Source organism: Bos grunniens, chromosome 1, assembly GCF_055505025.1.
Source record: "Bos grunniens cultivar Pamir isolate PY7600 chromosome 1, Bosgru_T2T1.0, whole genome shotgun sequence".
Classification (NCBI taxonomy): domain Eukaryota; kingdom Metazoa; phylum Chordata; class Mammalia; order Artiodactyla; family Bovidae; genus Bos; species Bos grunniens.
Window position 1 is genome coordinate 88,325,785 of NC_141165.1, and position 13,820 is coordinate 88,339,604.

At 47.1% G+C, this 13,820-nt stretch overlaps 1 protein-coding gene and 1 long non-coding RNA gene across 45 annotated transcripts in view; one reads left to right on the forward strand and one right to left on the reverse strand.

The window, feature by feature from the left end:
* The window catches only part of KALRN (kalirin RhoGEF kinase), a 692,908-nt gene that overhangs the window by 119,241 nt on the left and 559,847 nt on the right, over positions 1 to 13,820 (reverse strand). For 3 of the 44 annotated variants that reach the window (XM_086402448.1, XM_086402457.1, XM_086402438.1), the window contains exon 1: positions 3,166 to 3,429. The exons of 40 other annotated variants lie outside the window; for them this stretch is intronic. In XM_086402448.1, the coding sequence (XP_086258574.1) occupies positions 3,166 to 3,250 (85 nt within the window). In that variant the 5' untranslated portion in view covers positions 3,251 to 3,429. Of the gene's footprint in view, positions 1 to 3,165; positions 3,440 to 13,820 lie in introns of those variants that run through there. One more of the 44 variants, XM_086402467.1, reaches the window with a different exon arrangement.
* Positions 8,903 to 10,181, forward strand: LOC147379860 (uncharacterized). Its single transcript, XR_015164437.1, has 3 exons — positions 8,903 to 9,042; positions 9,535 to 9,649; positions 10,046 to 10,181. It is a non-coding gene; the product is annotated as an uncharacterized LOC147379860 (long non-coding RNA).

Sequence of the window (13,820 nt, forward strand, 5' to 3'; positions counted from 1 at the left end):
AACAAAAACTGGAACAGAAGAACACCAGACAGCTGCCTTCTTCACTTTCCCAAACCCAAAGACAAGCTCCACTAACTTCGTCTATATTTTTCCCAAATATGATTTAAAGGCCACATAGGTACATCACTTGGAGAAGGCAATGGCACCCCACTCCAGTACTCTTGCCTGGAAAATCCCATGGACAGAGGAGCCTGGTAGGCTGCAGTCCATGAGGTTCCTAAGAGTCGGACACGACTGAGCGACTTCACTTTCACTTTTCACTTTCACGCATTGGAGAAGGAAATGGCAACCCACTCCAGTGTTCTTGCCTGGAGAATCCCAGGGACAGGGGAGCCTGGTGGGCTGCCATCTATGGGGTCACAAAGAGTCGGACACGACTATAGTGACTTAGCAGCAGCAGGCACATCACTAAATCCTTAACTCTTACTCCAGTGTTAGGATTCACCAGAGCAAGTCCAGGACAGCTTAGGTTTGTGTCAAAAATAACCAAAACATTCCACTTCCTCTTGGTTCCTTTTTTCCCAGACTTTAGGAGGTATCCTTTAAATGCAGGAATGGAAGCCAGTCACCATCAGCCAGGACCCCTTGACTTAGGAACCATAGTATGGGTTCTGACAGCTTCACAGTCATCTTTACAACCAGAGAAACTGGTTTAACAGAAAAGGGAGGCCAGGCAGGTCCCTGGCGATGCCATCAGACCCTCGGACACTCTCCTGAGTCCTTCTCTGTGTCTCAGCTTGGGCATAGAGTTCTGGGGCTCTGGACAATGCATTCAAGCTCAGTACAAGACCTTATATTTTCAGTCGGCTTCCAGATAGATGTCTATAGGCTGGGTGAGGACTCAGAGCTCTCTCTTCTGTTACAGCAGATGCAGAAAACCTCAAGCAGTACCCAACACCTCAGACACTGTCACCCTGCCCAGTGGCGCCAGGAGCTTTTTGAAGGCTGGCTAAAGTCACGTCCACCACCATCCTCCTCAGATTTGAGCCCCAGTTTCCCATCTTCACATCTTTTAAATTTAGGAAAGAGTAAGGGGTAAAGTCGGAGAAGGCAATGGCACTCCACACCAGTACTCTTGCCTGGAAAATCCCATGGACGGAGGAGCCTGGTGGGCTGCAGTCCATGAGGTCGCTAAGAGTCGGACACTTGACTTTCACTTTTCACTTTCATCCATCAGAGAAGGAAATGGCAACCCACTCCAGTGTTCTTGCCTGGAGAATCCCAGGGATCGGGGAGCCTGGTAGGCTGCCCTCTATGGGGTCGCACAGAGTCGGACACAACTGAAGCGACTTAGCAGTAGCAGCAGCAAGGGGTAAAGTGGGAGAAGGGGAGAGGCACCCACCTTTGTTATCCTCCTTTTCCCTTTTAAGCTGCTTTCACTGCTCGGGACTTTTGCTTCCCTCAGTCTTCAGCTGAGACAGTCTCCTCCACTCAGGCTGCAGCAACATCCCCTTCTCCAAGCCACAGAGCCTGCAGCCACTGCTTTCCCAGTCCTGCAGGCAGGAGATGACCCAGCAGGCGCCCCAAGTGAGCTCCCCGCCCCCTCCTTGCACCACAACACTGAGGGCCAGCCAGGGCAATTCACAAACAAACTGAAGGCTGAAAGACCCCTGGAGAATTACTCTGTCAGGAAGCTTGGGCTGCCACACATTTGGACTCAAGGAGGCAGCTGCAGGGCCTTTAGATAAGCACCGCCCAAGTTCCCAAATTTTGCCTTTGGACAGGAAATGGACTCCCTAGAAATCCTACTTGGAAACTCTGCACCAGGACAGCAGCCTAGCCTTCACTGAAAACCCACCCACTCAGATTCCCTTTGGCCATTTCCGGCTTTCTCTCCCTTTTAATACCCGCTTCTTGCAATTCCCAGCCACGGTTTTATATGGTTCTGAACCAGGCTTGGATTTTTGTGAGGGTCCCTGACCTCCTAAAATTCTTTCTCCCTCTGAATTTTGATTTTTAGAGTTAGCTACTACACAGTTCTAAGCTGTTTTAATTAAATGCAGAGACTGAGAGAATCTAACACTGAGAGTATGAATCTTAATGACTTGGGGAAAGGTCCTTCAGATTTAATTAGTTTTTGTGGCCTTATATCTGCTTAGGATGGAGAATTTGTCAGAGCTGTGTGTAGGGTGGGCACATAGGATGGTGGTCACTTGGATAAAGTTTATTCACCAGTAAGTCCCAGAGAGTTCCATGGGGACCTTATCAGGTTAAGATGGGCATGGAGACTGGAACATCACAAACGGGTGGAGGCGAGACACCATCAGGCAAAATTTTTAAAAGACCAATGTCAAGTGAGAGCCTATCTTCTCACTTCTAACTACATAGAAACAGACCCTCTGAGCTGAGGTGTTAAAGAGACATGAAATGTGTTAGGAACATCTACTAACTCTGTCTAGGAAGGGCTCCATTCTTTTTCAGGATGGGCTGCACACTGATAACCTTCCTTCTGTCATCCTTCTCACGATCTTGTTTTGCAGGCTGATTTTGGGGAAATGAGTTGCTTCCTGCGAAGCTGCTTGACAACATTAAAATTAGCATAATAATTAAATACAGTCCTAATTGGGTACATAGAGAGTTCTTGGTTAATTAATGAGCCAAGCTCTGGCCCAGAGCTGCAAACCCACGCTAGCCTGCCAAAGCCCAGGCACAGAAAAGCCGACTCCAGTCCCCAAATAAAGTTGTCACTTGGCAAAAATAGTTCCTGGTGTAGAGACAAGTGTCAAATACATTCCTATAGCTAAGAGTCATCTGTTAACCCGCGGCTGAGGTCCATATGTAAATGAGAGCAGGAAAGTGTGACTCTGCCACTACCGGGAGCACAGAGCTCCCAGTGACCTCTCCCCATTCTCCGCATCCGCGCCCCACCCCACTGCAGACTGGCGCCCAACAACCAAAGTCGCTGATAAGTAACTTGAGTTCCCAAACTGGAGCTCCGCATCCAAGTCTGAAGCTCTCTGAGAGAGCGAGAGAACCGCGTAGTGCCGCAGAAACTGCAAAGAACACAACTGGGAGCAAACTGCCATGCTCCATCTGCCGTGCTTCACTCCCCAGACCCATTTTCCCCCATCCCACATCCCGCCTCCCCCCCCCCCCGCCCCCCCCCGCCCCAATTCAGCCGGTCCAGTCTTTGCCTAAAAAGAAGGTGCCAATGCCGACACTCACCTCTGCACGGAAAGCAACAGCAGCACTTCGCAAAGAGCCACCCCAAAGAGGGACCTCGGGTGTACGCGCGGTCGCCGCCCTTCATGCTGCCGGTGGCCCCAGCGCTCCGGCATGGCCCGGGGCACCAGCACCTGTGGGAGTGCAGCCGGCAGGGCACCTCGGCGGGCGCCGCGGCCCCGGAGGCAGCTCGCAACCTCGGCCCTCCTTCCCGGCCGTCCCGCACCGCGCGCGGCAGCCGCTGCGACTTTCTGGGAGCCGGAGCCACCTTGGGGAGGAGAGGAGGGGCCGGCGGGGAGGGCGGGGCTGGGGGCGGAGTTCCAAAGTCCAGCTGCTTGCCCTAGTCCTGCAGGCAGCGTGGCCCAGAGCCTTATGCAACGGTGCTCTGACCCAGGGCACAGAGCATGCAAGGAGACGAGTGTACACAACCCACAGCACAACACAGGTGCTTTTCCTTCAGTGTAACTTCCTCTCCTCAAAGGCCGCCACAGTCAGCTCCGGCTTAAAATATACAACCTGATGAAGCTAGAAAGAAGCAAATGTAGAAGGTTCCAGACTCCATAGTGCTTTTTCTCTAACAGGTTTCCCTCTTCCTTCTCCTCAGCCTCTGAACATGGACAGTCCCCTCTGTGTTGAAAATACCTTCACCTATCCTTTTCTTTCCTTCTTTTAAATATTTAAGGTTAAATAATAATAGTACCTCCCCTTTTTATCGGCTCCAGGGCGGCAATGTTGTTACTTGAAACTGTAAGACCGAAGTTCAAATTCAAAGCTTTGTCCCCTACTAGCTGTCTGACCTTAGGCAAGTCATTTCACTTTTTTATTCTTCAGTTTCTTCATTTAAAAATCATAGGAGGGAAAAATAATCCCCATATTACAGGGTTGCTAAGAGAATTTTAAAAGACATATCCATGAAGTAGCTGTTAAGAGATTCCAGTGAGTGCCTACAGAGAAACTGCAGACACCTTACTTGTGGTGGAAGATGTCCATTCATTCCCCTAACCACACCCAGTGGGTCTATCATTCCTTTACCTAAATCTCTAGCTGTTTCCTTTTTTAAGTCTTTTCATATTTCAAGGTCAAGCTCATATCCACTATACCTCCCTGCCCCCCAGAAGCCCACATGGACCACACCAACTGGACCTTCCCATGAACCACTGAGTTTTATCACTCACAAAACATCTCTCCCATTCCTTTGTGTCCAAATTTAGGAGAAGGGATTTCTGGAAACATACAGCACGCATAAGGTAGCAATAGCCCTAGATTTTTTTAAAAAAAGGAAGCTTGTGAGAAGAAGCAGAAGCTTGATGAAACAGAAGCTTGGTCACTCAATTCCTACCTGGAAGAAAGACAGCCACAGGATAAGACTTTGCCTTCTATACATTAACTCATCGATCACACCAAAAAACCTTATAAGGTAAGAGTCCTCTTTTAAATCGAAAGAAACTGAATGAATGAATGGTGATGATGCTCTGATGATTTAACGTTAAAGAGAGACTCTAAAAATCTTCACTTCATAGGAAGAACAGAACCCAAAGTCAAAATCTACCTTCAGGGTCTACCACTGCCACCTCCCTGATGGCCTCTCTTGGCAAGTTTTTAAATAATAATCTCACTGTTAAGCAGGAAGTGTGCCCCAGGTGCTCCAGATATGAAACACAGAAATGAAAGTTCAAATTGCTCATGCAGCCCAAACCCCAGATTCAGTGATCATTCTATTGGTCAGTCTCATCGTGACCCCTCAGCCCATCTAACAATGAACTTTGTTTCCTTCTGATCCACTGCCTGGGTGCTATGATATGAATCAACATTTGGTCTACCCACCCAATACTGGGGCATTCTGATAGGAATTCAAAGATGATTCAAAATTGCTTGATGAGTAACCTCTTTTACGTTAAACCTTCCTCTGGGCCTTTGCGTTTGAAAACTGAAACTGTTAGTTGCTCAGTTGTGTCTGACTTTGTGCAACCCCATGAACTGTAGCCCACCAGGCTCCTCTGTCCATGGAATTCTCCAGGCAAGAATACTGGAGTGGGTTGCCAGCCCTTCTCCAGGAAAATCTTCCCGACTCAGGGATCAAACCTGGGTCTCCTGTATGGCAGGTGGATTCTTTACCCGTGTTCAGGTGACACTGGATTATCTTTCCATCAAAATCTTTTGCAAGAGGCTAATAATGTCATCTTGTAGAAGCTGGCTTGAATTAGATGTCTGAGGAAGACTCCACCCTTGCTTCAGAAATAAAAGTACCAGAAACTAATAGGTAAAAAATAAGCTATAAGGGTATATCGTACAACACAGAGAATATAGTGAATATTTTATAACAACTATAAATACAGTATTTAAAAATGGTTAAATAGCTTTTTAAACTTATCACTACACTGTACACCTGTAACAGAATGTTGTACAGTGAAATGAAAGTGTTAGTTGCTCAGTCATGTCCAACTCTTTGCGACCCTATGGACTGTAGCCTGCTAGGCTCCTCTATGGAATCCTCCAGGCAAGAATACTAGAGTGGGTTGTCATTCCCTTCTCCAGGGGATCTTCCTAACCCAGGGATCGAACTCTATAAATATACTTCAAAAAGAATCTGAGTACAAGTAGACCCTTAAAGTAGTCTTAGTCTCCATGTAAAGGCTTCATTAGGCATGTTTCCACTGGTCCTTATTAACCAGGAATCCACTCACTATCAATTTAAAGGACATTAAAATAAAGCCATTAGGGACACCTACCCATCTTAAGTTGATATGATCAGCACATTTTGGGCCATTCTGAAGACTGGTTAGGCATCAACAACCCAAGAGTCCCATTGCCATCCTTGCGTGCCTTCCAGAATAAGACCAGTGATGTCTAAAACCCAGAAAGGAAGTCTTGAACACTACTGAAGACACTGACCAATTTCAGGCTGATTCATACTGAGTGCCTACTATGTGCCAGGCTCTGTTTAAGGCACTGGGTCTACATTCTCAAACAGAAACAATCCCAGTCGTTGTGGAATTAGCTGCTACAACAGACTCAACATGAACATGAAAGAAAAGGGAATCAATGTCAATCATTTGACCAAGTTTTGAGTTTAGGGATTTAAGAAAATAGGTGCCTGAATCCTCTAACCTACATCTAGATGTTTTAAGTGTCCTCAGGACAATTTGGAGGGATGGTAGGGCAATGGTTTTTAAACACAGATGCTTATTAGAATCATCAGGGAAGTTTTTCTATTAATAAATTCTAGGCCTTAGTATTTTTTTTAAGGTTCTCCAGGTGATTTCAGGGTGGAACTAAGTTTAAGAACCACTGATGCCTGGGTCTTCCTCCCCTATCCCTCTCAAGATTCAGATTAATTCACTTTGGGTGAGGCTGTATTAGTATTTTTTCAAAGTTCCCCAGGTGTTTTGTAAGATGCAGCATAGTTTGAGAGCCACTGCTGTAATGTGGTGGTTCTCAAACTTGAGTGTGCATCAGAATTACTTGGAGAGTAAGTTACAGCACAGATTACTGGGCCCCACTCCCCACTCTCATTCAGTAGATCTGGGGTGGGGCCTAAGGATTTCATTTCTGCAAGTTCCAGGATGATGTTCATGTTGTTGGTAGAAGGACCACACATTGAGGACCAATTCAGTTCAGCTCAGTTCAGTCACTCAGTCGTGTCCAACTCTTTGCGACCCTATGCACTGCAGCATGCCAGGCTTCCCTGAGCTTGCCAACTCCTGGAGCTTGCTTAAACTCGTGTCCATTGAGTCGGTGATGCCATCCAACCATCTCATCCTCTGTCATCCCCTTCTCCTCCTGCCTTCAATCTTTCCCAGCATGAAGGTCTTTTCCAATGAGTCAGTTCTTTGCATCAGGTGGCCGAAGTATTGGAGTTTCAGCTTCAGCATCAGTCCTTGCAATGAATATTCAGGACTGATTTCCTTTAGGATTGACTGGTTTGATCTCCTTGCAGTCCAAGGGACTCTCTAGGTAGTGAAATCTTCCCCATCTGTTTGCAATTTACACCCTCTTCTTTTTGTAACAGCACTTTGATTTTTCTTTGAGAAACCGGCTCTCCTCCATTCTTAGACCATGTTTTTGGATGTAGCTGACACCCTCTCTGTGTTCATGCTCCACTCTAAGGATAGGCCTGTGACCAGGGCTTAGCCAGCCAGCCAAGGGGACTGGTTCAGATTTAGCACATGACCCAATTTCAGCCAATGATCATAAACTAGAGACCACAGCAAGAACTACTGTGAAAGTAGCAATCCCTTCTCAGAAGATTTCTACATTGATAGAATGTTAACCTAAAGCAGCTGGAGGCCGTCTTGCCAAAAAGCCAACACAGAGGAAAGAGATGAAACGAGAGAGAGAGGTAGGGGGGTGTGTGTGAGAGGTTCGATGACATCACCTAAATACACTTCTTCCCCAAAGTTTTATTTATCCCTGGATCTTATCTGAGCCCCACTCCAAATAAACATCATTTTGCATAAGATAGTGGAATGTCTATAATCTCAAGGTTTTCAAACTCCACCCCACCCACTCCCAAAGTTCAGGCTAAGAACCATTGAGCTATAGCAGTATCTCTGTTGCTGCTGCTGCTAAGTCGCTTCAGTTGTGTCCGACTCTGTGCGACCCCATAGACGGCAGCCCACCAGGCTCCTCTGTCCCTGGGATTCTCCAGGCAAGAACACCGGAGTGGGTTGCCATTTCCTTCTCCAGCACTATCTCTGGAGTGTTCCTAATTTCCAAACAGATGGTTGACTTTTATTCCTATTTTTGGCAGAATTTGTCTTCAGTGATGTTTCCAACTCTATCTTGCATGAATTAGGCTATCACCTGTCTGTGTGTCCATTTTACCTCACCTCTATTTCCCACAACAGTGAACCCCAAAGAATTCCTGCTGGTCTCAGCCTGCAGAGGTACTGGGCCTAGTACACCACAACACTGGGCTTGGTACCAGTGACTAGTGACCTCTCGCCCAAAGTTAGCCACAGGCTTCAGGAACAGTGGACCATTATTTCAGGCATCTGCCCTTTTCACTGACAGGTGTGTCCCATTTTATCCTTTAGACTTATTCTCCTCAGATCTATAGGAACAGAGTTTTTAAAAATCACAGCATTTATCCAGGCTTCTTAATGAGAGCTCAGCCTAGAGATAGAAGGAACAGCAACTGTACTATGCCCCTACTCCGGTCTAGAGATTCCTGTGAGAACTTTCTTACAGTGAAAAGCACAGTACACGCCTTCTACACAACACGCCCAGAGAGGACTGTGGCATGGTTTCCGGAGACTATGGGCAGGCCTGCCTTCCTCAGTCCCACCCCAACCAGTCACTTACCTGCCTTTTCCTCCAGCAGTAAATCTCAGCTCCAGTATGCACTCTCAGATTCTGATCCAGATTCCTATCTAGAGTTTTTTAAAGCTCTGCAGGTGATTTCAATATGAAGTCAGGGCTAAGGACCATGGGCCTTGGGACTCTGTGATTACTTCCTGCATAGTATAGAGTTTAGGAAGCACCCCAATTCAAATATTTTCACTTTCTCAAACTCTGACAGCTGGTCCTTTGACTCATTCTCCCACCACCTGCTACGCTCTCCAGCTACTAACCACATGCTCCTTAATCCCCATCTTCCTGTGTAGATTTCTGGTCTGTAAACTGCCTAATGGCTGACACCGGAATGGTTCTTAATTTCCCCCAAAGTATCCTGTCCTGGCCTCCGTTTGCAACTGCGGCTTAAAACACCAAGGTTCTTGCCAAGTACTGATCATTTATTCAACAAAGAGTTGTTTTTTTAATATCTACTATCTATGACTCACTAAGCTAACCTATATATGGGAATTTATATGGGAATCTTGTATGAGAAACACAAACTGAATATGATGTGTTCCCTGAGCAAAGACAAAGAGGAAAAAGGTGAGTTCCAGGAAAGCAGTTGGTTCAATATTTTTGTAGCACAAAAAGGAAATTGACGGCAAACCAAGGCCAGACATAAAGTACAGGTTCCATCTTTATGTGAAGAATAATAATTATCAGTGACCAGAAACACTTAAGATTAAAATAAAAGAGATGCAATGTGTACATTGTTTCTGCATTTAATTTGAACTCCAAACATGTCTTTCAAAATTGTATCATGTCTATGTAGATAGCTAGCCTCAGGTTATATGTGTTATTTTAATAGTAATGCCTACAGAAAAAGCATTATTGCTAGCAGTATGCATAGTAATCTCCTCTAGTTATATCTGTTTAGTGTGGTCTAACCCCTGTACCACTGCTGGCCCCATGGGTGTCTCCATTCACCTAGCGACGGCTTCTAGACTCCAAGGACTAAACCACCGTTGAGCTTGTTCTTTCTGTTTTCAACTATGCCATGTAAATGTGTCCCCGTGTCCCTCTTTGCCTATCTAGCTGACACCTGTCTGCCGCATTCTGGCTCAAAAAGTTAAGCTTGGCTTGCCCTGCCAACACTGCTTTTCAGGAAGGAAGGATCACTCATCACCCTCTGGTTTGAACCAAGCCCCAGGTAAGGGTAGCCAGGTGATAATGAGAAGGCCGTGGGGTTTCACAAAGGACCTAGGGGTCTCACCAGAACAGCCAGTGCCCATGCTCTTCTGGGGGACAGTGAGATAAAGCTACAGCCAGGATGGGTTCCTGGAGGTCCGAGCTCAGGAGGAGACAAGCTGTTTATCAAAGTGAGAGATGACTGCAGCTGGAGTTGCTAAAAGCAAACCACTCCAGGTTTTATCTACTTCCCAAAAGGTTCACTTCTAAGTAGGTCAAAGTGTTCCCGAAGTAGGGCAGTAAGAAGTGCCCGTCTATCACTCTGACGGAGTTCCAATTTGGGAAGGCTCACCATTACTAAGTGTCCACTATGAGGGATGGTATTTTCACTCTGTCAATGCCCACTTCCCTCCCACAGGCAGAAATAGCAGCTGCAGCAGCATGTGGATTCCTGGGTGCAATGAAGAGGTTTCTGATACATTAAATGCAGTGTGGATTTTGCCTTCATGTAACTCAAGTCAGTTTATGGAGGAGTTCATGAATAGGAGGGATATGGAAGACGCTGCCCATCCTTATATTTCTGAACATTCAACCATTCCAGATGCATGAGAGGTAAGCTTAGCCCGTGTGTCCCAGAGGAGATTTCCCAGGAAGCCAGCTTGCAAAGATTTTCTCAGTTAGAACAGGCCTCATAATATTATTCCTACCACATCCTCAGGCCCCCCTGATAAAGTTAGCCAGTTTCCCCTGCAGTCCTCGGGGGATGGAGGACACTGAGCCTGCTCGTCACAGATGAACTCTCTCAGGAGTCCCTGACACACGGTCCTTTCTTCTTCCTCCCCTCCCTCCTCTCTTCCTCTCTTCTCTTTTCTTCCCTCCTTCCTTCTCTCCCTCCCTCCGTCCTTCCTTTCCTTCCTCCCTTTCTTCCTTCCCATAAATATTTACCGAGACCTTCTTACATGTCAGCTACTGTTCAGGCTACCTGGGATAGAGTAAAGAACAAAATAAACAAAACCTCTTCACTAGTACAGGGAATCTGGGAAGCAGTTGGGGAGGGGGATAAACAATAAACACTGGTAAACATGCCAGGTAGTGACATCATTGCTACGAGGAAAAGTAAAACAGCAAAGGGGTATCCAGGGTGATGGTAGAGGGTAGGAGTGAGGGAAAGTCTCTCTAATCAGGTGATGCTTAAGCAGAGACCTGAAGGAAGTGTGGTGACAAGTCGTCTGGGTACCTGAGGACATGGGGTGTTCCAGAAGGTGTGCGTGTTGGGAAGGAAAATGCATCACTCAGTTGTGGAAGAGTTCGGTCAGGCAGGCTAGTCAGGAGTTGGTAGGACATGGTACGAAGAATATGCCCCTCCCCGCAAGGATGTCCACACACAATCCTTAGACACTGCAAATGCAGTACCTTACAGAGCAAAAGGGACTCTGCAGACATGATTAGGGACCTTGGGATGGGGAGCACATACTTGATTATTCAGGTTAGCACAGTGTAATCATGTGAGTCCTTAAGAGCAGAGAACCTTTCCCTCTGTGGTCACAGGGAGATGTGACTTTGGAAGAAGGACCAGAGAGATGCAACATCACTTGCTCTCAAGATGGAGGAAGGGACCACAAGCCATGGAATGCAGGTGGCCTCTAGCTAGAAGCTGGAAAAGGTGAGGAAACAATCTCTTGTCTAGGGCTTCTAGAAGGAAGGCTGTCCTGCCGATTCTTGATTTTAGTCCAATGACAATCACATTGGACTTATAACCTAAAGAACTGTAAGAGAATAAATATGGTGTTGTTTGTAGCCATTAAGTCTGTGGTAATTTGTTAGAGCAGCAGAAGGGAACTAAGAGGAGATGAAGTCAGAGAACAGGCTCTGGGGCAGGTTTTGCAGGAGCCTCCCTGCAGCCACACAAGAGCCTCTTGTTATCACTGGAAGTGAGACAGGAGCCATGGACTGTTTTGAGCTGAGCCCAGCCCTCCTCCCTGTAGCCTGGAGCCCAGCAACGGTAATTATCCACATGCCCACCTGTGTACAAAGGTAGGCACCCACACCCCCTGTAGCATACAGGCCTTGTGGAGAGTAAGGCAAACGGACATAATATCAGAATTGGTGTTCCTAGCTGGGGCTGGGGGACAATGCTGGGGAAACCAGGCCTCCTAGTCCTCTCCCAAAGGTAAGGACAAGAAAAGAGGCAGGCTGGTCCCTGAGTGGATGGCCTCTCTGCTCCGGAGGATGGGGAGCTGGTATTAAACATGGCAAGACTTGCAAACTGAAAGATTCCTCACCCATGTTGTAGAGTTTGAGCTCAGACTGCAGGTTCAGTGCTACGGGGTCCTAGACGAGGGGTGGTTGCTTTCAAAGTTTGACTGACACAGGGGAAGGCATTGAGGTGATGGGAAGAGGGTCCTCAACACTCTCTTCAGCATCAGAGTCCCACTGCTGAAAGCTCCTCAGGCCGAGGGCTGCAAGGCTTGCTCCTCATGACCGACTGTTATGATCCTCTCATCTCTGGCCTTCCCTGAGCAGGTCCGGTGGGCTTCCCTCCAGCCTTTAGACCTCTGTCGCTCCTTCTCTGCCTCCCAAGCTACAATCTGTGCATGTCATTTCTATATTCCCTGCTCTTTTGTGGGGAAAGTGGTTTTAGCTGGGGTAGCTCTAGTAAAAGAAAACGGCATCATCTTCTCTTTGGGAAACATTCTGTTTTTGCTTTCTCCTCTCTATCATTTATCTCCCATTCCTTCTCAGCAAGCACACACAGTGGTAGCCTCTCCTCTCTTGGTCTGAATCTGAGGCTCTCGTTTTAGCTCTGAGCGCTACCAGCTCTGAGCTGGTTCATGAGGCTCCAAGGAGCAAAGTTGCTATTCATGTCTCACCCTCCTCCCTGGGAATAATAAGAGGCACCATTCTCATGTATATTTCACAGATTTACAGTGGGCACCAGGAGGCATGAAAATATGCTGTCGAGACAGGCGTTTGGCATAAGCTAAGTGTCAGCAGGCTGGTTACACAAAGGAGAGGGGCAGGATCTCTGCAGAGGGTCCCCAGAGGCATCAGTCATTTCCCTGGATAATGCAGTGTCTCCTCCTGCGTCACTTCTTCTTGGGGCAGCACCACACTGGGGCGTACTGAAAGGAGGATGTGGCCTGGCCTGACATTTTTCTATTTGAGGCCTCCATTCCAAGCCCTTTGATGTCCTAAATAATATCAGACAATGGTAGCCAGTCCCAGGCAGGACATCTCACCCAGAACAAAGTAGGCTCGGGGCAAGTTCTAACTGCTTTGCTGATCTCTTATCCTTAAGAGAAAAATAAAATAAAAAGGAGGGTAAGGTGTGAACTAGATGGCACCTACATCTCCCTCTTCCTGAAATTGTCCTGGGAGGGCTCCCATTTGGTCAGTAACTATTGAGTCATTTCTGGCCCATCCTAACACAGAGAGGAAAGTGAAAGAAATTCAGTTGAAAGTAAAATAAGGCAGTTCTTACAAAATTGGTCTTTGTCCTTCTCTTCTTTGAATTGGGGAAGGACACATTCATGCCCACCCAACAACACTCAACATCTCAGCACCACCCTCCATCACGTAGGGTCAGCCCAGCTCTAGGGTATGATTCAAATGTTACCTTCAATGACCAGAGTTAATCAGTGAAAGAACAGGGCATTGAGAGGCGCAAGCCAGGGAAAAATTTGAATTTTCAGTTCAAATATATCATATATAAACTCTACCCTCTAGGTGGAGGCAAAAGAAAATGAGAATAGACGAGCCCACCATTATTTCTTAGGAAATCAGAGTCAGCTGTATCTGCTGTTGGTAGCGCAGAAAGGGCTCAGGGTAGGCCAGGAGGGAAACTGAGGGCAGGGAGAGAGTGCAGAGTGGAGACAATGGTGGGCCTTCACAAGGCCTGTGGATGGAACTAGAAACAGCACCTTGACCCCGGGAGCAGCCCTGGGGAAGATTCACGCTGGAGACACCCTAGACGCATCCCTCTAGAGGGATCAGAACTTCGACAAAGGACAGGGAAATGGACGTTAGTCGACTGTGTGGTACTCACAGGTCAGAAGTCTGACTCAAGGCAAGTGGGCACTATTGCCCATTTTATAGATTTAAGTGTTTTGTCCAAGATCATCAACTTACCAGTGACTGGGCAAGGATTCAGACAACGCCCCCCCCCCCGCCCCGGCCCCGATCTTTCACCTCAA